Consider the following 25,631-nt stretch of genomic DNA (forward strand, 5'->3'; position numbering starts at 1 on the left):
TCCCTTCTTTCGGTCGCGCATCGCGTCGCATCGCTCAACATTGTCCCGGCCCAGGACGGCCAGCTGTCCGTCATCGGCCCCACCAAGCCCGGCGCATCGCGACAGCAACGCGACATCACCAGCGACACATGCACACAGCAGCTTCAGCTTGGACAATGCCAATCCAATCTGTATGAAAAGTTGCAGAGAATGACTAACACGCGTCTAGTAGCTTCTAGGTGCAATTTACATCACTTTCAATAAAGTGGAAGCGCTTTAATTTGGACGTAGATTCGCAAGATTTACATGCATCTGATATGCATGTAAGCGAATATAAAGTTCACGATACCTCGGCTCAGACTGAAGCCGTTACTGGGATGAGCTGCTGGCTAGCAAGCGAATTTCCAAGCCACATGATCGTGTCTTCAAAACATTGCCACGTTTAATTCAACTCTAGAAAGCCCTTTAATGGAGTAATATAGTACAACATAGCCCCCCTTATATGTGACACAACATAAAAACCAACGCCTGTCCTGTATCTAATATCTCTCTACAGCTTGGCCTTGGCCGAAGGCTCCGCATTGATTTCCTCGTACATCTGGTCGATTTGCGTGCGGAAAGCCTTGGCGGTCTGCGGTCTCTTCAACTTAAGACTATTCAAATGATTAGCATGAGCTCATAGTTCGTTGCTACATGGTCAACTTACGTGGGAGTCAACAGCTCGTTTTCGATGCTAAAAGGGTCGATGGCAAGGTACACGTTGCGCACGCGCTCGTAGCTGTTGAACTTGTGCTTCTTGCCAATCTTGTCCAGCTCGGCGAGCAATACCTTCTTGACCTTGGCGTCATTCGCAGCGACCTTGAGAGCCGTGAGGTCCGTCTTGTCGACCGTCTTCTTGAGGACCTTGCTGGCAAACGGCGCAAAGGTCTCCGGGTCAATGCCGAAGACGGCGACCAGAGTAGACTGGGCCGGGTCACCATGGACGTAGGCCATGGTAAGCAAGTTGCTGCTGCCCAGGTAGACGTTCTCGATGCGCTCAGGAGAGATGTACTCTCCTTGCGACAACTTGAGAACGTTCTTCTTACGATCAACGATCTTGAACCGTCCCATGTTGTCGACCTCGGCAATGTCACCAGTGTGGAACCAGCCATCGGCATCGATGGCCTTCTCGGTCTCCTCCGCGTTCTTGTAGTACTCCTGGAAGATACCGGGGCCGCGGAGGAGGATCTCGCCACGCGGGTAAGGCTTGTCTGTGACGAGGTACTCCAAGTCAGGAACGGACTCGAGGCAGACCTCGTTGCATGCCGCTGGCGGCCCAATGTTGCCCAAGGTGTAGTCGCCCCTCAGCTGAACAGTCGAGACGGCATATGACTCTGTCAGGCCATATCCCTGCACAAAGTTGTTGCCAAAGGCGGCCCGCAAGAACTCATGCACATCAGGGTCCAATTGCGCACTGCCGCTGACCATGCTGTGCACCTTCTTCAGGCCGACAGCAGCGCGGACCTTGGGAGTCCAGATGCGGTCGTACAGGAAGTGAGTGTTGCTTGCCTTGCCGACTGGCTGCTTCATATTGGCCTTCTTGGTGCTGATGGCCTGGCGAGACAGGGATCCCTTGATGCCATCGGCGTCGATCGTCGCAGCTCGGATGGCCGAGTTGAAGCGGTTGTAGAGTCGGGGGACGGACATGAATCCCGTGGGCTCGAGGATCTTCATGTCGTCAACCAAACCGACAATGTCGCCGCGGAAGAAGCCAATGCATGCACCCTCAGCGAGAGCCGTTTGGTCAATCATTCTTCCGTAAATGTGAGCCAAGGGCAGGTAAGAAATGTGCACATCCTTGTAGGTCACAGTTCCGGAAGATCTAGCGGCCGAGAGAGCAGAGACAGCGTTGCCGTGAGTCAAGACGACACCCTTGGGCATGCCTGTCGTTCCGGAGGTGTAGTTGATGGTGACCAAGTTGTTTGCGCGAGGGGGGTGCATGGGTCGGCCAGACTTGGCACCAATGTCCTCAACTCCGGCCATGGAGTAGATCTGAATGCCATGTTCGGCAGCGATGCCGTTCAGGACAGACAGCTTCGAGTAGCCGGCCTGCTCGCCATCGTCGAGAGAGTCGAGGCAGACAATGAGCTTGAGGGAAGGTAGGCGCGGGGCGAGCTTCAGCAGAACTGGTATGTGCGGCAGGGAGGTGACGACACAGGCCAGACTCGCGTGGTTGATGATGTATTCTGTCGTGTCGGGGCCGAGAGTTTCGTACAGTGAGACGGTGAAAAGTGACTGGGACGCAGCGCCAAGATCTGGGGTTTCTAGAGTCAGCACACAAGTTTGGCAACCAATCGCTCAATTCACGTACCGGTAATGTGCCATTCTGGGCGGTTCTGCGACCATAAACCGACACCGTAGTTGTCGTTAGTAATACCAACTCTGTTGTGAATTTCTACGAGACCAGCACCAAAGTTCTTGCGACGCTCGGCAACCTCGGCATAGGTGATCCAAGTGTACTTGTTCTCCCAGTCCTTGGTCGCCGGGTTCCAGGCCCGGTGACCCAAGCACTTCGCATTTGGGCGCCTTCGTGCGGAATCTTCAAACAAATCGTGGACAGTCTGGATCGCGGGGTCGAAGGTGGACAGGAGAGGGCCGTCGCGGAAACGCCAGTGACGGTAAATGGCGCTGCGGCCTTCCTTCGCGGTGCCGGGGACGGGCACTCCGTAGGGGGAGCCGGGGGGCGGCGGAGTGGCCAGCTCCTGTATGTATGCGGCGGTGTCTTTCGGAGCCATCTTCGCAGCGGATGTTTGCTCTCTGTGGTAGTGTTGGTTGTGGTTGGTGGTTGGTAGCAATTCGGTGCTTACGCGGTGCGTCGATCCGCTAGGAGCTGGCTGCCAATTCGTGGAGAAGGACGGTTTGGCGAAACACGGTATCAGAAAGGATGGGATTTCTGGCCCTTTGGATCCTTCTTAGTTGAAGCAATCACACGTGAAGACGACGTAGGCAGGTCGAGGTAGGGAGGAGGTGGGAAGCAAAAAAAGAGTTGAAGATGGGAAGAGACGAAAAGGTTAAAGGCGCCGAGCAGGACAGTTGAGACCAAGGAGGGGGGACCTGTCTTGTCCCGTTCTAGGCTTTGGCACACAGCAAAAGAAGGCGATTCTAAGCAGCACCAAGGTTCCTCCGGTTCTGCAAGCTCCCCTAGGTAGGTCGTGTCTAGCTAGCAATAGAGTAGAGAATCGGGGGGAAATCCAATGAAGGAAGCCGAGTTTGAGAGCGTGGACCGAGGCACAGGTTCCTAGAAAGGCCAGGGTGACCCAAAGGCCCTCGGTAACCCCAGACGATGCTGCACTAAGGGGGCATCTACAGCGCCTGATAGGTCGCAGGATTCCGCCAAGGGGGGCGCTGGACCTCTTGTGGCTTGCGGGGGTGCTGGAGCGCTGGGGGAGAGCACGGGGGGCTGGCAGGCCGCAGCGGAGGCACTGGGAGCTGAAGCTGGGGTGCTGGGTCGGACATTCAGGAAAAATGGGGACGGCGACCCGTGATGACCTCACAGTGAAGTGTCCACGTGGGTTGACGCGCTGCTGTTGGGTCTGTACATGCGCGTTGGTACGCAGTGGAAAGCATCTTGATATGCAGGACATGTTCTCGAAGACTGGAAGAAATGTTCGAGGCGATCCACTACAGCCCATTACTTCAATTATCACAACACAGGCTGCCTTGCACAGGAGCTGGGCGTTACAGCTATTGCGTCCCCGTGCACTTTAATGGGTTAATATCGCATTATCGAATACAACGTCGCAGGGAGCTGAATAACGACCATCGCGGCTATTCGCATTTGGCGGGGCCGCACCGCCAATAAATCGGGAGCCGTCATTTAACGAGAGATTGTGACAAGCCGATCCCCGCCTGCGCGTCGTCTCGTCCGTCTCCGTTCGTCGGGCTTGTCCAAATCCCGTTTACTCAACACCTCGGCCGACGAAGCCGAATTCTTGACTTTGCCATCTCTCACGGCATTGATGTTGGTGCATGCGGAAATTCCCATGCCCACAACACAGAACCTCACTGACTAAATCTCCATGACGAGATCAAGTCGACCTGCATGCGCTAACAGTGCCGCGGTAGCTCTCTAAGAAGCACACACTGACTAGCGTCGCCTGTCACATGCCAGACGCAGCCCGACATGCCGGCCAAGTTCACCTGTCTGGTTCCGGGCGGAGGCCATTGGACGCCGTACCCGAACAGACCGAAAAGGCCGGGCTCCACCTGCCTCGATCCCGCCTTGACGGTGCGCGTGCGGCTTGATCTGCGTCTCGTGAAGGCCATTTGAATGTTGTTGAAAGTGGCTTGCGGCTGATCATTGGCCGTCCTCCGGATGGAATGCACGGAAGATGATGTCCATGTTGAGGCACATTCTGGATGCTGATTTGCGCTCGCTTTTCAGCCAATAGCCTAATTCACCTTTGGCTGGCCGACGCATGGCTGCACCGATTGGCCACGTTCTTCATCTTCGTCCAAACCGAATTAGAGCTGCTTGGCTCATCAATGGATAAGTCGGCTGGAAAAAGTATGCCGTGATGCGTGACTTTGACAGTCATGCACAAGTGCCAAACGACAACAAAACGACGTCCTCATCAGAGTCGTCATCGCCCGCGGACGCGACAGCTCTTCATTCATACACATGGAGCGATCCATGACTGCGCCATCAGCAGCAACCTCAAACGGGAGCAGCAGCACTCTTGTACGCTGTGCCGACTTCGCGCCGACGTGGACTATCAGCGGCGACAGATGGCTGTGATACGTCGACAGCGGGTACAACGGCGAAGGGGAAACAGTAGACAAGTGTCTGCGTTTTGGATAGCGTCTGATCAGGAAGTGATAGGTATTGAAGCACACGCTCTGAGCCTCAGGCCTGGGATGACTCGTGAGCGCCTCGGGATGACACAGCGTAGGCCAGCTGTTCACTTCGGCCGGCCAGTTTTCTGCCAAAAGTCGGAAACACCTAGAGTCGGGGTCCCGTGCCGTGCCAAAGAAGGGAGGGACTTGGTGGGAAAAGCCAGACATGTCAGGCTGACGGTTGGCCTTGCCAGGTCAGGGCTGCCACAGTATATATGGTATGCGGTAGCGGTAAATCTCCGTGGAAGCTTTTCTCGTTTCCTTTTGCGTGTTGCTCCGATTCAGGTGATATTGAAACGGTGGAAGCAGGTAAAGGCATACTTCGCGAAACTTTTTCGGATATCGAGCTGGGCTCTTTTCGGTTGGCAACATGAGCACGACGCAGTTCTGGGCAGACCAAACCCACTCGTCTGCAATGCATCACAAAGACTTCGCTGCGGCAACTGCAGCAGCAAGGCAGACTCTAGACCAGGTGCCAAGAGGTCGAGTGCTGCGTTGAGGCTCTACGGGTGGCAGAAGTGGACGCTCCGGCAGTGGCCAAGACCTTGGAGAGCAAGTCCGAGGAATGCCAACACTTCTGCGCATCGGTTGAGAAACCCCATACAATCGGCATCAGGGGTGGACGATGGGCGGAGAGCGTGCATGCTAAGCAATTCCCAAGACCGTTTGACAAGTTGAATGGTGAGGCGAAGGTTTGGCAGAGTCGCAATGTCGGGGCTGGCCAAGTCGGCAGACAGAGCCGCTGTTGCAACGAGTCGTGACACGGCTGGGGAATGGTCTTGGAAGGGAGTCAGAAAGGAGGCTCTAGCCAGTGTGTGGTATGTGTAAGCAGCGGAAGAAGCCAGCCAAGCACAAAGGGAAGCAGAATCGAGGTCGAGGGAGGTTCCTTGGCGATCTGAGTATCGGACTGAGACTGGAAGTCTTGTGCGGCGTCTCAAAAGCTTTTTTAAGAAGCAGCGGGCAGAAGCGAGCGTGGGAAACTTGGGCGGCACCCTTGGCGGTGTAACGTCCGCCGTGCGTTGGGGCGACGATCCCACCAAACCACCAAACACACACCAGGGCAACAACTACTGCGGCAAGCAGCATCTCATGAATCCTCGGAGCTATTGCGTCGCCAACAGGCAGGCCCCTTCGATTGCTTCGTCGCCTTCCACCCTCTTCGCATGTTTGTCTTGGCTTCTTCCCTGCTGCCCCGGACGCGCCTGACAGGGTTCCATGACAGCCCACAACCCGCCCGCCTCTGCGAATCCGCTTCCTTTAGGCCCTTGGCCAAAGGGGGGTGGACCTGGCAGTGAGGAAACATGGCCCGTTCGGACATTTCTTCCCCTAACATACCTTACCTTGGTCGAGTTTGTACTTGCACCTCGCCGTCGCAAGTGTGACCTACTGCCTTATCTCGAGATCACCAGTACCCTCTGCTAGTCTTGTTTGTTTCAACGCCCACAATACGAGATGGTTGTCGTCGAAAGTTCGGTGACACATGCTGGGTCCCGGACGAATCATGCTTGGCATCTTGAGACTCGCTGGTCTTCAGCTTCAAACCCTCCGACCGACGAGGATACCATTCTGGCGCCCTAGCGTGCAGAATGCAGACAGCACTACCTTACTGCGTACACTTGCAGCCTGCCTCTGCCTCTGCATCTGCCTCTGGGATGGGAATCTCTCTCGCACACCTGCGTTTCTCAATCTGAACATCACTCGCTTCAGCCCTCTGAATCCGCCCCAAGTTCGCGGTCCTTCATCCGCAGCACACCATCGCGGAGTGTGCTGCCGATGCAAAGTATGGCAAGAGGAACGAACTACTTCTGCTAAGAAGGCGCAAGCAACTCACGAACAGGCCATGCAAGGTTAATTCGGCTTCCTTGCTGGCGCTTTTGGCCGGCCAACATCGCCCTTGCTGCACATCGTCTCCTCTACTCCGTATGCAGACGTAGCCGCTCTTGCGCCGCATCGCGTCCTCGCATCGCCGATCATCCCCGCCAAAAAAGTCAGAGGTGCTGCTCTTGTCGTCCGACATGTGTGGGTTGTAAGCGTGTTGCGCACGTCTCCATCAAAAGACGGTAGTGTAACCCAGATACACTACGTGGATACGGAGGTTACGATACCACGTACGAGTCCGCCACGAGGCCTGCGAGCACCTCTTCAAGACCAGCCATCCAACCAACTGCCTCGCGCCAAGCCGTAGTCCGGCCCTCGAAGGGAGGCTCTGTTGCTTCCTGCAGCAGGATTGGCTGCCGGCGCTAGCCTGGGAACCCTGCTACACACCATCTTGTTCTCTCGCAGTGCATGGCGACGGTCCAGGGGAGTCCCGTTTCAGATGCATTTCAAAAGTCTCAGGCCGTGCATTGCCCAGCGAGAACCCGACTCTTGGGCGTCCAGTGATGACTAGAGCCGCGACTACATGTCCCGCCTCTCAAACACCCAGACAGGGAGCAAGATGGGACTGCCTGTCCATACAAAAGCATAACTGATTTCCCCTCTTTCATGCTGCGGTGCCTTTTTCTTAGTGCTTTTCCCGCTTGACTGTTTCCACGCATTCTCTCTACTTCATACAACCTACTTCTCTTCTTGAACAGCGCACTGGGGGCAGCTTAGATTTTATAACTATACCATTTTTATCTTTCCCTTCTTTCTCTACTACCCTTTTCCTAACGATACCTACGACTCTACTTCAACGAAACGATAACGAATACCGACAAGATGGGTCTTATTCTTCCTCTCCGAATTGTTCAGGGTGTCTTCTCGTTGGTGATTCTGGGTCTCTCGGCCTATGGTATGTGCTGAAGCGGTGGTGGTGGTTGTTGCTGGAACTAAAAGAGCTGACTGTGTGCGTGCAGTCGCCAACTGGTACAACATGGACACGATGACGTCGTCGCCCTCTCAGATCAACTTCCTGGTCTTCGTCCCTCTCTGGTCTTTCATCTCGATTGCCTACCTCGAGGTGGTCCCCAAGTTCGCTCCTAGAGGTAAAGTTCACTGATACAGAAAAATGGTGTCACGTTCAAACTAACGTGTCCGGCAGCTTCTCATCCCTGGGGCGCCGTTGCGTTCGAGCTCCTGAACGTTCTGTTCTACTTCGCCGGCTTCATCGCCCTCGCCGTCTTCCTCAGCAAGCTTCTCTTCTGCCGTGGAGCCGTCTGCGCCGCTGCCCGTGCCGACACCGTCCTCGCTTCCCTCCAGTTCGCCCTGTGGTCCGTCACCGCGCTGCTGATGGTCAAGGACGTCTTCAAGTCGGGGTTCCGCAAGCCCACCGCCGCTGGCCCCCCTCCTCAAATGAAGGAGTCTGCGTAAAGTACTACTCAGACTCCTTCAAGTTTAATCACGTCGCCCTGGCAGAGGCCAGGCGTGAGGCGTCCGTCGAGCTAATCAGAGCAAAGAGGATGCCATCGTGGGACCGGAAGAGCGATCGCAAGCAAATTTGGGAAACCGATCAGAAGCGCATCTACGGCCCGGGATTTAGTGAAGTGAGCCTTGTCTAGATGACGGGCTTCACTCGGATTGGGGTTCAGGAGAACAAACTTCATGTGTCACAGCGCGACACTGTATTGGGAAAATTACGTGCGGACCGGATATACTTGGATTTTTTTTTCGGGTTGGCTATCGATTCGACAAGGACGTAGATGCTATTATTACTATTCTGGCTCCGGCCTGTATTCATTCCTTCCCATTCTCCGAGCCTGAACTTGTGTTGTCCGTGGCAAGTGCTAGCCAAGGCCATCAGATAACTAGTCTATCGTCTGCTACAGCTACTCTGTAAAAGTTGCGAACTCCTTCTGACATGTATTCTAACTGTCATCAAATAAATGATGCTGAAGGTAACAACTTCAACATCCGGACAGGGTACCCAGCGGCTATTGCAATGACCCAAGCCTAATTGGCCGGCCTGTTGCTGCAGACCCATCTGCAGTGCAACGGTGGGCTTGTGGGGGCGCTTGGAAGAATCCCGACCACCGGTGGCTGAGTGGACGAACACCAATGCACGTTATTGACGTTGTCTACATTCTCATGCCTCGCAAGCATCATCGCCGGGCAGCGCGCAGATCGTTCAGGAGAACGTTCTCTTGTGAGTGACCCTGATAGCCTACTTCAGGGGATCGGTGTCAGCTGTTCTTTCCCCCCAGACCTGTCATACCTTGTCTCCGTGCATAATCGCCCGACTCGAAGACGTGTCTTGAATCAGCCCTACTGCAGAGACCTCATCCTAAGACTTAAACACGAAGGCAATGCGAAGCCAAACCCCGGTGACCCAACAAATACTCTGCATTATTTCCGCCGGAACAGAACATCAATTCCCACTGGAGGAACTCGGGGCAGGCTAGGAAGCTATTGTGGGGAGGCGTTCTTCCACGACAACACCCACCGAGCCACCGACCGACAACCGCATCGCGGCATCGTGGGTCCACTGCGGTAGCCGGTGACCGGACACGATCGTTGTCAAGTCGCCGGTTCGCTCAGTCTCCAGAAGCCGTCAGGCGGAGCGAGCCGCAAAAAGACACGAAGCGCCCATATGCAAACATCGGACTGCATCATGCTCTCGTACTCCCACGTAAGAAAGCCACAATGACCAGATCTGACCTCGCTCTTCCAAATACAATCTGCATGAACAGCTCGGTCAGCCACGCTCACCAACCACGAGGACCTCCGCGGCCGGTGAGCAAACCCAAACTTTCTCCAGCGTGTGGGCGAAAGCCCCTCAGTGGGAGCGCGACCCCTGCCTTCTGCCCCGCAAAGTGACATTTGAGCGTCGATTGCGTGCTCTGGCCAAACCCCACAGCCCTTTGCCTAAATCGGCGCCAGTTCAACCTCACGCTCGCCTTTGCGCGGGATACTTTTTCGTTGCGCCCAGCACCCCCAACTGCGACAGCAGCGAATGACCAATTGATTTTTCCCAAGCAACCAAAAAGCTCTGATGGGGCACCCAAGCTACCGGCTGCTACCTCGTCTGGGAAAAGAGCAGCAATTGGAGGGGCCGACAAGGGGTGTGAAGGACCCCATGTCATTCCCTCTTGCGCAAAGAGATAGACGATTCATCAGTAGAGGTCAATATTGTATGTAAACAGACCAGCCTATGGTGCGATCTCCCCTCAATCGCATCATCGTAGCCCAGCCCTCCCAGTCTATTCGGGTAATCGGTGCCCCGTCTCTCGTTCCTCTGGTCATGTCTCCGTTGCCGGCCCTGTCGTGTCTCTGAAAAGCTGCCGCCATTGCTTTTTTAACGAGACACACTGGTGCTAGAAAGTTTCTCTTCCCCTCCTCCTACGTACTCATCCTCCCACACCCTTCACAGGACAGAAGCAACCATGGCCGACGAATTGAGCAAGAACTTTGAGACTCTCCAGCTCCATGCGGGGTACGTCGATGTCTTCCCTGCAGACTGAGCTACCTGATGTTTAAGCTCTGGAGCTATCGATACTGACGGACGAACTACACACAGCCAGGAGCCGGATCCCGCGACCAACTCGCGCGCGGTCCCAATCTACGCGACAACTGTTCGTAACCCCCGCGACGAGAAGGTCCGTGAAGCTTCGCATAGCTAACGTCAATTGCAATGTAGAGCTTTACTTTCAATGACTCCGCCCACGGCGCGAGGCTCTTCGGCCTCAAGGAGTTTGGCAACATATACAGCCGTATTATGAACGTACGTCGCGCCTTGTTCCTGTTCTAGCCCCAATGACGACCGCTCTGACATTTCCCTTTCCCAGCCCACCGTCGATGTCTTTGAGAAGCGCATCGCGGCCCTCGAGGGTGGTGTTGCCGCCCTGGCCACTTCATCAGGACAGGCTGCGCAGTTTATCGCAATCAACGCTCTCGCCCACGCCGGCGACAACATCGTCTCTACCTCCCTCCTCTACGGCGGCACCTACAACCAGTTCAAGGTCTTCCTCCCGCGCCTCGGCATCCACACAAAGTTCGTCGACGGTGACCGTGTCGAGGACATTGCCGCCGCGATCGACGAGAAGACCAAGGCCGTCTACGTCGAGAGCATCGGAAACCCCAAGTACAACGTTCCCGACCTGGAGGCGATCGCCAAGGTTGCGCACGAGAAGGGCGTTCCCATGATTGTAAGTTATCACTCTCACTGCGACTGAGCGCAGAGAACTAACCTGGTTATGCAAAGGTCGACAACACCTTTGGCGCGGGAGGCTACTTCATCCGCCCCATCGAGCACGGCGCCGACATCGTCGTCCACTCCGCCACCAAGTGGATCGGCGGCCACGGCACCACCATCGGCGGCGTCATCGTCGACAGCGGCAAGTTCAAGTGGGACAACGGCCGCTTCCCGCAGATGACGGAGCCCTCGGACGGCTACCACGGCCTCAAGTTCTGGGAGACCTTTGGCCCCATCACCTTCATCATCCGCGCCCGCGTCGAGATCCTGCGCGACCTCGGCGCCTCCCTGAACCCCTTCGCCGCCCAGCAGCTCATCATCGGCATCGAGACCCTGTCCCTCCGCGCCGAGCGCCACGCGCAGAACGCCCTCGCCCTCGCCAAGTGGCTCGAGGCCAGCCAGTACGTCAGCTGGGTCTCGTACCCGGGTCTCGAGAGCCACCCGTACCACGAGACGGCCAAGAAGTACCTCAAGCGCGGCTTCGGCGGTGTTCTCAGCTTCGGCGTCAAGGGCGGTGGCAGCGCCGGTAGCCAGGTTGTCGACGGGTTCAAGCTGATTTCGAACCTGGCCAACGTTGGCGACTCCAAGACATTGGCTATCCAGTGAGTTGCTATCCCGCGATACTTACCATGGAAAGTAATGACTGACACCCCGCAGCCCCTGGACGACCACCCACGAGCAACTCTCCGACGAGGAGAAGATCACCTCCGGTGTCAGCGAGGTAAGTTCCTCATATGCTACCAAGGCCAACAATCCCAGTGCTAACAATCCGCCCCGCAGGACCTCATCCGCATTTCGGTCGGCACGGAGCACATTGACGACATCATTGCCGACTTTGAGCAGTCCTTCAGGAACGCTGCGGCGGCGACCAAGGACGGCAAGGTTGCGGACGCTGCGGAGACGAAGAAGGACGACGCACCCTTGGCGCCGTAGGTGTGATGCTCTAACACCAAAAAGGCGAAGCATAGCGTGCCTCCTGCGAAAGCAAAAGGGGAATATTTTGGATACCCAACGTTGTTATACTGGATGAATTGTATGAAGAATACCCGTAGAAAAAGCAACGTAATCTCTGTCGTTTGAAACATGGCACCATTCCGCATTCTTTGTAACAAGGATAAACAGGAGAAATCCTCCCTCTTGAAACATGATTGTCGTCGCCATAGACAACTCATGTTCTGAGTGAAGGGGGAACAAGCCAGAGGGGAGACTCCCGGGCGTGGCAACTCACTTCCTGTAGCAACTAAGGCCCCGCAGGCATTTGACAATCTAACCGCCGCAACGCCACAAAAATTCCCGCCATATCCAAGCAGGAAATCCTCAAGCTAGAGCTTGCGGTAAATAGACAGCGATCGAAAGGCGTTAGCTCACCCTCCACCGTTCTCCAAAAGACACAAGCTTGCAAGAATGTGAAAGTCCAGCCCGCGATAGACGACGATGGAAAAAGCCACGGGATCGTCGTGATTGGCCACCGTTCATTCCCCAGGAAGCAAGGGTACCCACCACCACCACCACACACCACCTACCCGCTGGGGTCCCATCCAACATACATCCTCAAGCTTCAATCCTCGTCGTCCGCCTTTCCACCTGCACCTCCGACTTCAACCTCAGAAACCCCTCCCCCCTCCTCCTCCGGCCTTGCGAACCGCTGCCCCTCCTCTAACCTCCTCTCGACTTTTTTACTCTCCTCTTCTTCCGTTACTCTATACCAACGACCTACGAAAAAGCAGCAAACAACCCGAAGAACCTCCCACCGCATCACCACCAAAAACCCGCCAAAATGCGCCTGCAATCCCTCCTCTACCTCCCGACAGCGCTCGCCGCCTCCCTGACCCTCCAGATCCCTTCCTCCCCGGCCCTCCCGAACCCGTACACTCTCCCGCCCTCGACCCGCGCGAGCCTCTCGGCCCTCGGCGCCTCCTTCACCGCGCCGCTCTCGGTACAAAACACCTTCGTCTTCAACAACGTCACGGCGCCCGGATCCTACCTCGTCGACGTCCACTGCGCGACGCACGCCTTCGCGCCCCTGCGCCTCGACGTCGCCGAGGACGGCACCCTCGCCGCGTGGGAGACGTACCGCGGCAACGACTGGGACAACAAGGGCGAGGTGTACGTCTCCAGGGAGTTCGAGAACGGCGCCAAGGGCTTCGAGGTGCGGGTCCTCGGCGGCAAGAACTACTTTGTCGAGAGGAGCAAGTGTACGTTTTCTCTCAGATTTCCTCCGAAGAAAGTAAAGCAAAAGGGCTAACCGTGCGAAAACAACCGCAGTTTCCGTCTTCACCATACTCAAGAACCCCATGATCCTCCTGGGTCTCGTCAGCATGGGAATCTTCATCGGCATGCCCTACCTCATGGATAACAGTACGTTCACGCCCAATTGATGCCATATCTTCACGGACAGAAATCACTAACGGAGGCAAACCTGCAGTGGACCCCGAGATGCGCGCCGAATTCGAAGAGCGCCAGAAGAGCAACCCCATGAACTCCCTCCTTGGCGGCGGTGGCGGTCAACCTGGTGCGAACCCTATGGGTAACTTCGACATGGCCGCCTTCCTTGCGGGATCTGGCGGTGAGAAGAGCGAGGGTTCTGCGCCTGCTCCGTCGAGCGGCGGCGGCGGCGGTAGTGGTAAGAAGGAGAAGGGCGGGCGGAGGTAGTGGTCTACTACACGGAGAGGGGAGGGGAGGTTATGAGGGGAAGACTGCAAGACTTCCGAATACGCTGGCAACAGTAACAAAGAGATTGGTCAAGAGTATTTCCTTTACATATTGATACCTATGGATCTTGGACTGAGATTGGTCCTCTGATCTGGGGACTGCCATGGCGGACACGCTGGCACTTTGATCGACTGGTCAATGGGCTCTGGATCTAGGTCCATGGCATATTATGCCGCTGACTTCGAAAAACCTTGCAAAAGTTCCGCCTACGGATAAGATTATTTGACCCAGGACGAAAAAATATGCGACATATTATGAACATATGAATATAGAACTATACCAGCCATCTCATATCAGAGTCATCAAGGAAACCAAGCTATTACCATGCAAGATTTCTGTATCCCGAGGGGCCCCCCAATTCATCCACAGAGACACCACTCTGGTCTCTTAAAAGTCACCACCAAAATCGTCTCCGCCAAAGTCATCACCGCCGCCGAAATCATCATTGTTATTACCGTCATCTAGACCATCGTCAGTAACTGGTTCTCAGAAGCGTGAAGGGGCTAGAACTTACTGTATCCCTCAGCGTACGCCTCGTGCTGCTCGTCATTAACGTGGTCCGCAAGCAGCGCGCCACCAAGCAGACCGGCACCGGCACCGAGCGCCAGACCACCGGCCATGCCCATACCGCCGCCGCCGGGCCTCTTGCCGCCTGCCATCGCCTGTCCGCGGCCGTAACCCCCGTAGCCCTGCTGCTGCATTGGATACCCGCCGCCGCCGCCGTAGCCTCCATATTGCGGCTGTTGCGGGGGGTAGTAGCCGCCCTGCTGAGGGGGATAGTATCCTCCCTGTTGGGGCGGGTACCCTTGTTGGGGGTATCCCCCATACTGCGGCTGCTGAGGCGGGTAGCCTCCGGCGCCGCCGTACTGTCCTTGGCTGCTGCTTCCGGTCTTAGTCTTGCCCAGCAGCTTGCCAAGGAAGCCGCCGCTCTTGCCACGCTCCTGCACGCGCGGGGGCAGCTGCTCGGGGAAGGGGGACTGCGGCTGCTGGTGCTGCTGCTGCTGCAGGCCGTAGCCGGGGGGCATGGGGGAGTGGGAGCCGCGGTTGCGCTGGTCTTCCTCGGCCTGGAGCTGGCGGGCGAGGCGCTCGTCTTCGGACATGGCGTTGGAGGGGCCGCCGGCGCCGCCGGCGCCAGGTGGTTGCGGGGTCGAGCTGTGGTTCTCGTAGGGGTTCGGCTTCGCGTCGACGGGGTGTGGCGCGGGGCCGTCGCCCGGTCTCGGGGCGTAGCCCGGGGGAGGGCCGTCTGGGTGCTCACCGTCCGGGGGAGGAGGAGGGGGCAGGGCTGGTTCGGTGGGCTTTTCCCATTGGGACTGCTTTGTGTGGAGGTTTACGTAGAACCTGGTGGTAGGCGCGGGGTTAGTTTGGTGCGATTTGCTTCGTTTGAGGGGATTGGGGACAAACCATTCTTTGTACTGGTCGTTCCAGCGGGCGGTCCAGCCGGGAGGGACTTCTGGGGCCTTGGGAGGCGGGGGGCCGGGCGGGGGAGCGAAGTTGTCGGCCATGTGTACTGAAGGCTTTGGTTTGCGACTGTGGTGTCGTCTGTGATTGTATGTGTGTGTATGAGGTCGAGGGTGGATGTCTGATGTCGCAGGCGGGAAGAAAAGTTGGAGGCGAGCTTTAAGCTTTCGGGGGAGGGACCAAAGGCTTGAAGAAGGGTTCTTTTTCGGTTTTGGATGGGAAAGAGGGAAAAAGAGGACGGGGTGTCAAGTGTCAGGTGTGTAATGGAGGCGCAATAGGTTGGGTACTTGAGCTGGCGCGGGAGACCGGGATTACGTCTTCAGTTTTAAACGCACTTAAGGTCCAGGTAGATCGGTACCCTCGTGGCTTGTACGGGATAGTGCCTACGTATGGACACGAACCAATGGCGCCCCTCCGCGGCAGCCGGTCTAAGGTTCTTTGATGATATGGACCTTCCATACAGGTAGGTAGGGAGGGAGGGAGCCCTGAAAGGAGGCGATGCGGCTGTGGCTCACAGCACACCTCCTTAGCTTTCGCCTGCTATTCTGACTGATTTGATTTGATTTGGCCCGACTGGATTCAGTGGAAACCAAACAAAACAGCACCTAGCAACTTCTGGAACGGAAAGTCGGGAGACACGGTGATGGATGGAGCTGTAGGGGTCTGTCCTCGGCAACGAAAGCAATTAGCGCCCCCGTCGCCATTTGCCTTCCATCTCTCGCGCTCAGTACGTGATTGGGGCCGCTCTCTCTCCCCCGCTCATTTTCCCTCTGGGCTTTTGCTTGAGCTGCGACCGAGTCTTGGCTGCCTCACTCCGCTGCGACGGACGTGATGCGAGATGCTGCGAAATGGCATAGCCCCTCTTTCGCTGCTGGGAACCTTACCTACCCGCCCCGCCGCCACGACACTGCACCAGCCCTGGAGCTCTCTACTGCCCCTCCCTCTCCAGTGACCCGACTGCTTCCATTTAGCTGGCCCCTTGGCTTGTAGGTAAACTCGCCTGGGCATCTGCTGCTGCTGCTTCCCACTGCGACCCGGGACGCCGGAGAGCCGGCACGAAACCGCAAGTCTCGCCCATGTATCTCGCATGCGGTCTCCCGCACAGGAGATACCGGCAGAATACGTCATCGCAGGAACCCTGCTGCATGCTCCCCCAAAAGCTCGACTGGAAACGTCTCGCACAGGCCATGCCCCTCACCGCGGGGATCCACGAGTTTGAACCCCTCCGACAACCTCCAGCCAATGCTAAGCTCCAGTGTCATCACACTCGCAGTCGCTGATGCTGCCTGTCTGCCTGCCTGTCTTTGCATCTCGCGATGGCCCAGCCTAGAGGGGCGAGAGGCAAAATGCAAACTGAACGTACATGGAATTCTAAGTAACAAGCTGAATACTGTGGCTGGTGCTCCCACGGTCTCGTCCAGATCCCTCTAGAAGCTCTGACAACAGTGGCCAGTGGCTGTGGCGATGTCCCAAAGTCCACGCACCAGGCAACATGCCCAGATGACAGACCGCCATCCCATCCACAAGTATTCTTCCCGCGTGGCGGTGCACATTACATTTCCGCGTTGTGGTGCTGCTACTGTTTTTTGAGAGCCCGATAAACCACCCCTGGGCCCGCTCGGGAAACATTGTAGGTATGTACAGCAAGACATGTCTGCCGGGCATGCTACGATCTTGCTCCGCCCGCCGTGCCAAGACATCCTCCGCCGTCACACAACTAATCCGCCGGGCGTTTGCTGGTTGCCCGTTGCGAATACGTCGTGGCGCAGTCACATTGTTCCTCGCCTTCTACCACCCACACGCCCTGATGTCGAGCTTGGCACTTTCCGACAACGACAGTCTCTTGCATAACGTAGTGAATGAACCTCAGGGTTGATTGATCATGAGCTAAAGGTCCAAAGCGCCAAACTGAAAAGCCAAGCATCAGTGTCTGCAACCAGACAATCTATACCATCTAACACGCTGCATGGGCAAAACTGCGTCCCGCATCCTGGCAGCTGTACAATCTTCTCAATACCGAAAGCAAATAATCAATATATCAAGGCAGGCCCCGTTCGTCCCGCCTATTCCGCTCCCCAAATAGGTAGGCCGCCTCCATGCAGTAGGCGCCCCCTCCGCTGGCCATCCGCCGCTCGCTGCCGTAGCAAATGACCACCGCGTCCAGGATGCCGCTGAGAATACCTTCCATTGCGCCCATAACCGAAAAGCCAATGAAACTGGCAACAAGACCAACCACGTATGCGTACGCCGACCCTCGCACTCCCATGCCGTCCGGCAGCGCGATCCTGACCTGCTTTGCCGTGATAACCCAGCCCGCAAAACCGAGCCCCGTGGCCATAATGAACCGTGTCGCGTACAGCAGCATCTTCGCTAAACGGTACGGAAGTAGAGGAGAGTGGCTGGACCGCCGTGAGCTGAACACTTGCGGTGTCAGGGTCGTGGTTGGCCGCTGCGGCGAGATGAAGTCCATCTGGCTCAACCCTCGAGCAGCCGTGTGAAGGTTCTGCGAGTGGATCGCACCGTACGTGATGGTCATCGGATTCGTGAGCGCTGCGATAGGGGTCGGGATCCACATGGCAGCAACATGTTGGAGGATGTTAGCGAACCTGCGAGGCAGCACGAGAAGAGGCGCCCGGATCAGCAGCGCCAGCAGCGTTGACTCGCAGATACTTCCAAAGATGGTCGTCGAAGCGTGGTTGAACGCCGCCGTCACAATCTCCTTCGACGTCGGGGCAGGCGCCGCGTTGCGGTGGAAATACCATTGAGATACCGTCGCAGCCGTCGTCGCTCTCTGCACTGAGTTGATCACCCCGATGGTCCACATGTACATCAGGACGAACCAAATTCCGAGCCACCAGCTAGAGACGCTGATGATGAACCTGGCCAGTCTCCTCGAGAAGTATCCGCCCAAGAAGATCCTCGAAAACATCCACATCCAAACCCACGTCCAGACCACGATGACGGCAAGGCAAGCGAAACCAAGGAGCATCAGAGCCTGGTTGGCGGCAAGGATCCTAGTCGAGAACTCGAGAATCTCGACAGCTTGCCGGATCGCGTGACGGCCCTTGTAAGCCGTGTAGACCCAGACAAACGCTGATATGGCAGGAACCAGGGCAGCCCATCGCATGGCCCTGTCTTGGAAGCTCGCTCCGTGTGTTGAGCCCTCGTAGCTGGAGATGAAAGGGTACAAAGAGAAAGAGAACATGATGATGGGCACCGCAACGAGGATCAGCATCGCAAGTGGTCGGGCGAATGATCGCAGCGCCGCGAGCCATACGAGTGATACGATGATGGAGATAAGCGTATCGACGGCCAGCATGTGGAAAGATGTTTGTAATGTCGTGTAGATGGTGTCGCCCCAGCCCTTCTTAGGTGTGCCAGTGTGAAGCCAGACGAGCACAAATGTAGATACCAAGCCAGCCACCGCGATCAGGAATATCCATGCGAAAAAGGAGTCGTACTTGAAGATCTCCCCCTCGATGAGAGGCACGGTAGCCGGCAGCGTCTCGTCATCAGAACTGGCCCTACGCGCCTCATCGAACTCGTCTTCCTGCGTGGCTTCCCTCCTAAGCTGGACTTCACGATCCCCGGATCGAGGCTGGAACTTCTGAAACGGGGCCGGGCTTGAGTCTGTCACTGCCTCGTTCAGCAAAGAGGCAGATGGTTCGTCGTCCTGGATCTGAGAGTCTAGTCCGATATCCACCATCTTAGGATTGGTGTCCGACGTTCGGTCTGAGTCCTCGCGGGGAATGTCCTCTGCTTCTTCGTCTATGACGTCCCGTCCGCGATTCCTCCCACCGAAACTCCTAGCCCCATTCCAGCTGCTGCGAATACCTCTCCTCAGCCCTCTATCCTGATACCTCCGTCCGGGTGTTTCGCTGCTCTGTTCCAGCGAGCCGCGGCTGGCGTCCGGTTCCGTCTCAGAGCTCTCTGCCATTTTGCTCGCGGCAGCCACGCGCCGTGACATGTGCAGGGCGGCCATATCCGCTGCTTCACGATCCCTCTCGTCCTCGTCGTCTTCCTCCATGTACTCATCGAGCGTGCTGTGGAACAGCGGCGCATCCTGGGCGGCGGACATGCGGGAGGCGAAGCCTAACTGCCCGAAGCGGGAGCCACCCGGTTGGTAAGGGTTTCCAGCGTAGCCTCTGCCAAGAAACGAGCGCCCGCCATTTCGTGGAGGCCGTGATGATGACCAGTCGTTCGGGTGTCGTGGTGGGTTTTCGTTGCCGTCGGGCTGCTGGCCTGCGAAGTTGGAGAGCCGCGACTGTGACTGCGCCAGGAACCTGGACGCATCTGAGGAGGACCTTGTTAGTTCATCGCATGGCAGAGAATGAGCGGTGGACGGAGGACGTACATTCCGAAAACATGGTGCTGCGGTTAGCGAGGACCTCGTCCCCTCAGAGTATTTTCGCGTGCTCTTGGATCGGTCGGAACGCGGGACGATGGGTAAATAAGGCCGGGTATCGAAGGTTGGAGAATGACGATGACGGACAGAGTTAACGGGAGGAATGTTTGAGGTGCCGGGCGGAGAAGCTAATGGTATACGCAAACAGAATACGCCGCAAGAGCAGCGAATTTTCGGGCAGACGACGTCTCGTGCACCGAGATCAGTGACCTCCAAGAAAGATTATGGAAAACAAGGCCGGGGTGCTCGTGAGAAGGGCGTCCGCACCATGGTGTCGGGAGAGATGAATCGGAGGTCATGCGGTGCAGGACGAGCCGAAGTACCCAAGCAGGTGAATGAGTGGACCGGTGAGGGAAGGAGTACATGGGGGAACATGGATGGGCAAGGCAAGCAGCCCACCTCAGGCGGGCTAGTTGGATCGTCAGGCAGCGCGGGCGCTGATGCAGCCTGGACAGTGGCACTCAGGTAGCACACGACACCCAACACCGCCCACGGGTACCTTTCTCGCTAACAATCCAGCCACTCAAAACATGGGTTTCCAGCGGAGGGGACGTGGGAGACACCCACCGCCGGCACTTATCGGACTTGTCGATGGCGATAAGGCGGCACGTCTGGCGCATTGCGCAGTGCAGCGCAGACGGCTGTGGACCGCTTTACTGCATGAGGTAGTCCCTAGTTCTGCGTCCGCCTCATTTGCACCATCAAAAGCATCTCCCAGGCTCCTCCTGCTTGACTGCTTACTTACCACAACAAGTACCGTACATGGCATAGCATGACCTTCCCGGCTGGGAATCCCGAAAACCGGTGGTGAGTGGAGGAGGGAGGGAAAGGTATCCTTCAAGGTCAAGTTGCATGCAGGTTGACTTGCATCAGAGATCCAACTAAGAGTCAAACAAAGACGCAATGCAAAGAAGAGGACTCGCGCAGTCTTTGACCGTTTGAATCAGCCTCAGGTCCATCACGGTCAGCTTTGTGGCACCTTTTGCCGTTTCTTCTCGGGTTCTTGAGCGATGCCGGGCTGCCCCTTTTGTTGTTGCTATTGCTGCTGCTGTTGCTATCACTATTGCTGCTGCTGCATGGCACTGACCTGTCCCGGCGTGAGACACAGCAACCCGCCCAGCCCGCATCCCGAGTCATTCCATTCAGTCATGGCCAGCCTACCATCGTCAACTGACTGCTGAGTCCGCTGCCACTCCTTTGCACCGCACCTAGCGGGTAGACGTCGACGGTCGGCTTGGTTCCTGCCAGCCACCACCCGTTGCCCTTGCCGCCCTCTTGCTTCTCCTTATCGCTCTGCACTTGCGTCACTGATAACACCATGCTCATCCCTGCCGCACTCCATTCCCTGGTCATCGGTCCACCTTTTAATTGGGGCTCTGTCGTCTTCTGGCTAGCCTGTGACAGGGGCCCGTCTTAAACATCATCCAGCGTGATACATACCTCGCCATTTCATTCACCATTGGAACGCCATCCTCCACGAACTTTGCAACCAGACTATCTTTCTTGAGTACTCTGTTTCCTCGAAGCTGCCCCGAAGTAGACCTAAGCCGGCAGCTACCCCCTAACGTTTCCTCGTGGAGAGACGGGGAGACCAGCATCAACGAGAACAGACGACAGCCGTGGAACATTTTCAAACCCGCTCCCGCTCTCAACCCCTTGTCAGCCTGCCAGCCAGGCCTTTTCTGAACACGTGCTCCGACAAACCACCCGATAGCTATAACGGCCTCTGAAGCTTTCCCGACATCAGACCAACCAACGAAACAACGCCCATCCATCCCCTCCGAACCATCAGCAAAGCCCGGTCTCGCGGGCAATAGAGCTCACCCCTTACATCTCACACGGACGACATCACCATTCTTCCACCCCCTCCTTCTTCGCTCCCGAACCCTTCGACCCTACCCGCACACGCATCATTGCAAAGGGCCATGTCGTCTCCACCATGGGATTATATCGCTAAGCTCGTCTGCATTGGCGACTCGGGCTGCGGCAAGTCCAGCCTCACCATCCGTCTCTGCGAGGGACGCTTCTCCCCGCACCACGACGTGACAATCGGCGTCGAGTTCGGCTCCCGCATCGTCCCCGTGGGCCCCCCGAAAACCCAGCCCGCGCCGCCCCTCGCCCGCCCCTCCTCCCAGAAGACCAATAAAACAGATGATTCGGTTTCGAACGGCCTGCCCGAGCCCCCTCGTCTGGCACCCGAACCCGTCGACCCCGACGCCCCGCAGAAGCACATGAAGCTCAGTCTGTGGGACACGGCCGGCCAGGAGACGTACAAATCCGTTACCCGCTCCTACTTCCGCGGCGCCAGCGGCGCCCTCCTCGTCTTCGACCTGTCCCGCAAGCAGACCTTCCAGCACGTCACTGACTGGCTCAACGACCTGCGCCAGATCGCCGAGCCCGACATCGTCGTGATCTTGGTCGGCAACAAGGCCGATTTGACCCAGGAGGCCGACAACAAGCGCGAAGTCACTCGCGAGGAGGCCGAGGACTGGGCCAAGAAGAATGGCGTGTTTGAGTACGTCGAGACGAGTGCTAAGAGCGGCGAGAATGTCGAAAAGGCGTTTATGAGAGTTGCCGAGAGGATATATAACAACATCCAGGCCGGCAAATACGACCTTAATGACAGACGATCCGGCGTCAAAGGACCCAGCGCCGGCGGCAACAGGCAGGTCAGGCTAGGGGGCGACGCAAGCAAGGGATCCGGCGGCGGCTGTTGTTAGATAGGGCCGCAAGAGAAGAAAACAAAATCGTACACGGGAAGGATAGTGATACCCAAGGTCAGGTCATCAGCAAGTATGAGTTTTTTTTGCAAACCCCCCCAAGTGACTTCTCTGTTCGTCCATCATCGTACTATTACTATAATTTTAATACACGTTCACGTACGCAAGCAAAGCGGACTATGTATCCTCAATGGAAGCAAGGAAACAGTTCATGTTGCATTATGTACGGAAGTCTCTTTCCGCCGTCTACCTCCTCCTCATCTTCCCCTATCTCAACATGTATATCTTTACGTCGACGCGCTCATCATCGCCCATATCCTTACATAGAGTTGGGTGGGGAAAATGGAAGTTTGTTTTCGCCCTTTCAAATACAGGGTCCATCCATGGACCGTTTTGATAGAAGAAACCTCCACCGTAGATTACCTCCAAGAGTGCTCTAGTCAGACATCCTCCAGGTATCAAACCACTTCATGTAGCTGTACTGCTTGTTCGGGCCCGTCATGCCGAAGCAGATGGGGCTGAACAAGATGTAGAGACCAATGACAGCCGCGTACAGCGCTCCGTAGACGCCGTACTGGACGGCCTGCTGCTTGTTGCGGAGGAACCAGTCAGCCAGGAAGCCGAAGGTGAGGATGGCAAAGTAGAGCGCCGGGTAGTAGTGGTGGACGTAGGTGACACGAGCCATGACGATGAAGGGGAGGTAGTGCAGGACCCAACCGGCAACGGGGTAGACTCCCGCATAGTGGATCTGGTCAAGCTCCTTCTCGTTCAGGTCGCTGTAGCCACGCTGCCAGCGGACGAGGTACCAGAGGACGACGAGGCCGAAGACTCCAAGGCCGGCTGTGCTACCCCAGTAAACGAGGGGGTTGCCGAGCAGGAAGTACTTGACGATGCTGTCGTCCCAGCCGCACATGCGCAGACCAACGTGCAGGATGGGCCACTGCCACCACTGGGAAGCGAGGTCGTCCTGCTTATCGGGGTCGGGGACCAGGGCGTTGTTAGAGGTCATCATGGCGACGTTGAGGTGGATGAAGTCGTGGAGGAAGGGAGACTTGTAGGAACCGGCGTCGGCGGGGGGCACTAGGTTTAGGTTAGCAAGGGCTGTATCATAGTCTGCATTGATGAGCACTTACGCTTGTCGTTCCAGTGAGCCTCGACGTTCCAGTGGGTGTAAGTGTCCTTGGGGTTGTTGGTCTTGGTGCAGGTAACCTCGATCTGCTTGAAACCCCACTGAGGCAGGTTCACATTTCCAGCGCGAAGGTAGCAGCCAAGGACCGGGTGTCTGAGACGGAACGCAGTGGTGAGAGTGCGGATGCGGCTGCGGTCGCGAGAGGCAACATCGCGAACGACCTCGACCTGCCAGTGGTCCTTGTCATCTCCAATGGTCAGGTTGCCGTAGGAGGAGACCTCCTTGTCGGCCTTGGTGATGGGGGCGGCGATCTCGTGAGAGTGGAGGTTGCGACCAGTCTGGGCGTGGATCAGGCGGATGGTGCTGCCGTCGCCAATGAAGCGGACGGGAGCCTCTGCGTCGTAGTCCTCGTCGTGGCGGTTGGGGTAAAAAAACCAGTCATTGTTGGCATCCTTGTGGTGGTAGCAAGTGACCTGCTGCTGGCCGGAACCCTCGGGGTAGGTCTGGACGTGGGAGTGAAGCAGACCACCTCCGTAGCCCATGTTCTTGATTGTGGCGCGAGATCCGTAAGCAATCTCGAGAGGGCTGTTCTTGCCGACCTCGGTACCCTTGAGGTTGGCCTGGAAGAGGGAGCTCATCTGCGCATCGCCAGGGCCGGTGTGGTCGAGAATGGCGAAGTGCATGGCGAAAGTGAGCATGTAAACCAGGAACGGGAGGATGATGAGGCCGACGACACGAGTAGCAACATGTGCGCCGAGGGTAGTGACGGGCATGCGAACATCGCCGAACTTGTTCCAGAGGTCCTCAATGGTGTAGAGACCAACGAGGGAAGTGACGAAGAGGCCGACGAGCTTGACACTGCAGACACAACCAATGCTGAGACCCGTCATGAACAGCCAGAAGAACCATTCGGGCTCGAAGGAGTTGTGGCGCTGGTTGTGGAACTTGGACCAGCAGAGGACTGTGGCGAAAGTTCCGCAAAGCAGCATCGAGTCGAGGAGGATGAAGCGGCTGATGGTGGTGTAGGAGTTCTCGCACAAGACCATAAGGGTGACGAGCCAGACGGCGGGGCGTCTCAGCTTCAGTTCGCGAGCAGTGAAGTAGGCCATGGGAATGCAGACGATGCCGAAGAAAGCGTTGAAAGCTCTCATGAAGGTGTAGTTCACATCCTCGGGGTACTTCTCGCCAGACTTGAACTCGAAAGATCCATTGTAGCCAGCGAGAACTCCAGACAGACCAACGAGCATCTTGCCCAGGGGCGGGTGGACGTCGAAGTAGTATTCATGCTTGATGTAGTGGCTTCCGAACTTGCCAAAATGCGCCTCGTCCCAAGTGACAATATCGCTAATGCCAATCTTCCAGAGTCGGGTGAAGATTGCGACGGCCGTGAAGATGAGAGGAGCAATGACTACCTCCCACTCGTCGAAAAATGATGTCTGCTGGGGGGTTGTGTCGTCAGCACGGAGCTCTCTCGTATGGACAAAGAACAGGCTCGAAACAGGGGCCAATTACCTTCTTGGCGTACTTCTTCTTGTCATCGGTCTCAGGGGCAGCCGTTACGGGAACTGACTGGCCCTGGGGGGCGGCTCTTCGTCTGACGCCATCGCCGACGTCCGCGCCGGACGCGATCACTGTCTTCTCGGCAGCCATGACTGCGCAAAGGCAAGGTCAGCAAACGGAAGGGCTGAAGAGGGCAGGAATGCAGTGGAAGGGCGACCTACTGACTGGAAAAGACGGAAAGACCAGAGGTCTTGACGAACGCGGTTTAGGGGGTGTGTGGTAGGGAAGGCGAGAGAGTCAAGCTCCAAGAACAGGAACAGGAGCTCTGAGCTTTCCGCGTTAAGGATCGGACGAGTCAAGACTCAAAGTGTAAAAATAAAAGTAGGAACCTGAAATTCTCCGGACTGGAGAAGACGGTAAGAAAGGACCACAGAGCCAAATGAAGCCGCACCTCAAACAAAAGTGAATGGTGTGCTCCTGGGGCTACGGGATGTCCAGCTCCTCATCAACAAGATCGTGAAGGGGTTGCTGAAGGAAGAAGGACCTCGAGAAGTGGACAGCTGAAAGGGAATCATCCAATTAATATGGACCTGGGCAATTGGATGACGGGGGAATTTTTTGGTGAGGCCCTGCTAAATCGGGAGCATCTAAGGCAAGGGCCAGGTATCCGTAGAGGCAGGCAGGCAGTGGCAGAGCAAGCAACAAGGTAGAATCCATGGAGCGTACCCAGCTGGAGGAGCGCAG

At 56.7% G+C, this 25,631-nt stretch overlaps 7 protein-coding genes across 7 annotated transcripts; 4 read left to right on the forward strand and 3 right to left on the reverse strand.

Annotated features, from left to right (window-relative positions):
* Nucleotides 1-529: 529 nt before the first annotated feature.
* Nucleotides 530-2,753, reverse strand: CGCA056_v003321 (Long chain acyl-CoA synthetase 7; the record flags this gene model as incomplete). Its single annotated transcript, XM_037318578.1, has 3 exons — nt 530-632; nt 686-2,273; nt 2,330-2,753. 3 exons carry the CDS (start codon nt 2,751-2,753, stop codon nt 530-532), a joined length of 2,115 nt encoding a protein of 704 aa, XP_037182837.1.
* A 4,801-nt stretch (nt 2,754-7,554) lies between these two features.
* Nucleotides 7,555-8,145, forward strand: CGCA056_v003322 (uncharacterized protein; the record flags this gene model as incomplete). Its single annotated transcript, XM_037318579.1, has 3 exons — nt 7,555-7,627; nt 7,692-7,820; nt 7,877-8,145. 3 exons carry the CDS (start codon nt 7,555-7,557, stop codon nt 8,143-8,145), a joined length of 471 nt encoding a protein of 156 aa, XP_037182836.1.
* Nucleotides 8,146-10,154: 2,009 nt separating this feature from the next.
* On the forward strand, nt 10,155-11,896 carry cysD-1 (Homocysteine synthase; the record flags this gene model as incomplete). The annotated part of the gene is made up of 7 exons (XM_037318580.1): nt 10,155-10,204; nt 10,289-10,367; nt 10,409-10,492; nt 10,557-10,916; nt 10,973-11,565; nt 11,621-11,684; nt 11,744-11,896. The coding sequence occupies 7 exons, from the start codon at nt 10,155-10,157 to the stop codon at nt 11,894-11,896; spliced, it is 1,383 nt and encodes a 460-aa protein (XP_037184087.1).
* An 844-nt stretch (nt 11,897-12,740) lies between these two features.
* Nucleotides 12,741-13,615, forward strand: emc7 (ER membrane protein complex subunit 7; the record flags this gene model as incomplete). The annotated part of the gene is made up of 3 exons (XM_037318581.1): nt 12,741-13,158; nt 13,229-13,321; nt 13,389-13,615. The coding sequence occupies 3 exons, from the start codon at nt 12,741-12,743 to the stop codon at nt 13,613-13,615; spliced, it is 738 nt and encodes a 245-aa protein (XP_037184086.1).
* Nucleotides 13,616-14,062: 447 nt separating this feature from the next.
* Nucleotides 14,063-15,177, reverse strand: CGCA056_v003325 (uncharacterized protein; the record flags this gene model as incomplete). The annotated part of the gene is made up of 3 exons (XM_037318582.1): nt 14,063-14,136; nt 14,190-15,013; nt 15,077-15,177. The coding sequence occupies 3 exons, from the start codon at nt 15,175-15,177 to the stop codon at nt 14,063-14,065; spliced, it is 999 nt and encodes a 332-aa protein (XP_037183680.1).
* Nucleotides 15,178-21,463: 6,286 nt separating this feature from the next.
* Nucleotides 21,464-22,258, forward strand: RABB1B (Ras-related protein RABB1b; the record flags this gene model as incomplete). Its single annotated transcript, XM_037318583.1, has 1 exon — nt 21,464-22,258. The coding sequence occupies one exon, from the start codon at nt 21,464-21,466 to the stop codon at nt 22,256-22,258; it is 795 nt and encodes a 264-aa protein (XP_037182825.1).
* A 436-nt stretch (nt 22,259-22,694) lies between these two features.
* PMT2 (Dolichyl-phosphate-mannose--protein mannosyltransferase 2) lies at nt 22,695-25,037 on the reverse strand (the record flags this gene model as incomplete). The annotated part of the gene is made up of 3 exons (XM_037318584.1): nt 22,695-23,338; nt 23,392-24,826; nt 24,900-25,037. 3 exons carry the CDS (start codon nt 25,035-25,037, stop codon nt 22,695-22,697), a joined length of 2,217 nt encoding a protein of 738 aa, XP_037182822.1.
* Between the last annotated feature and the right edge of the window lie 594 nt (nt 25,038-25,631).

Source organism: Colletotrichum aenigma (assembly GCF_013390185.1).
Source record: "Colletotrichum aenigma strain Cg56 chromosome Unknown KSG_Cg56_contig02, whole genome shotgun sequence".
Lineage (NCBI taxonomy): Eukaryota > Fungi > Ascomycota > Sordariomycetes > Glomerellales > Glomerellaceae > Colletotrichum > Colletotrichum aenigma.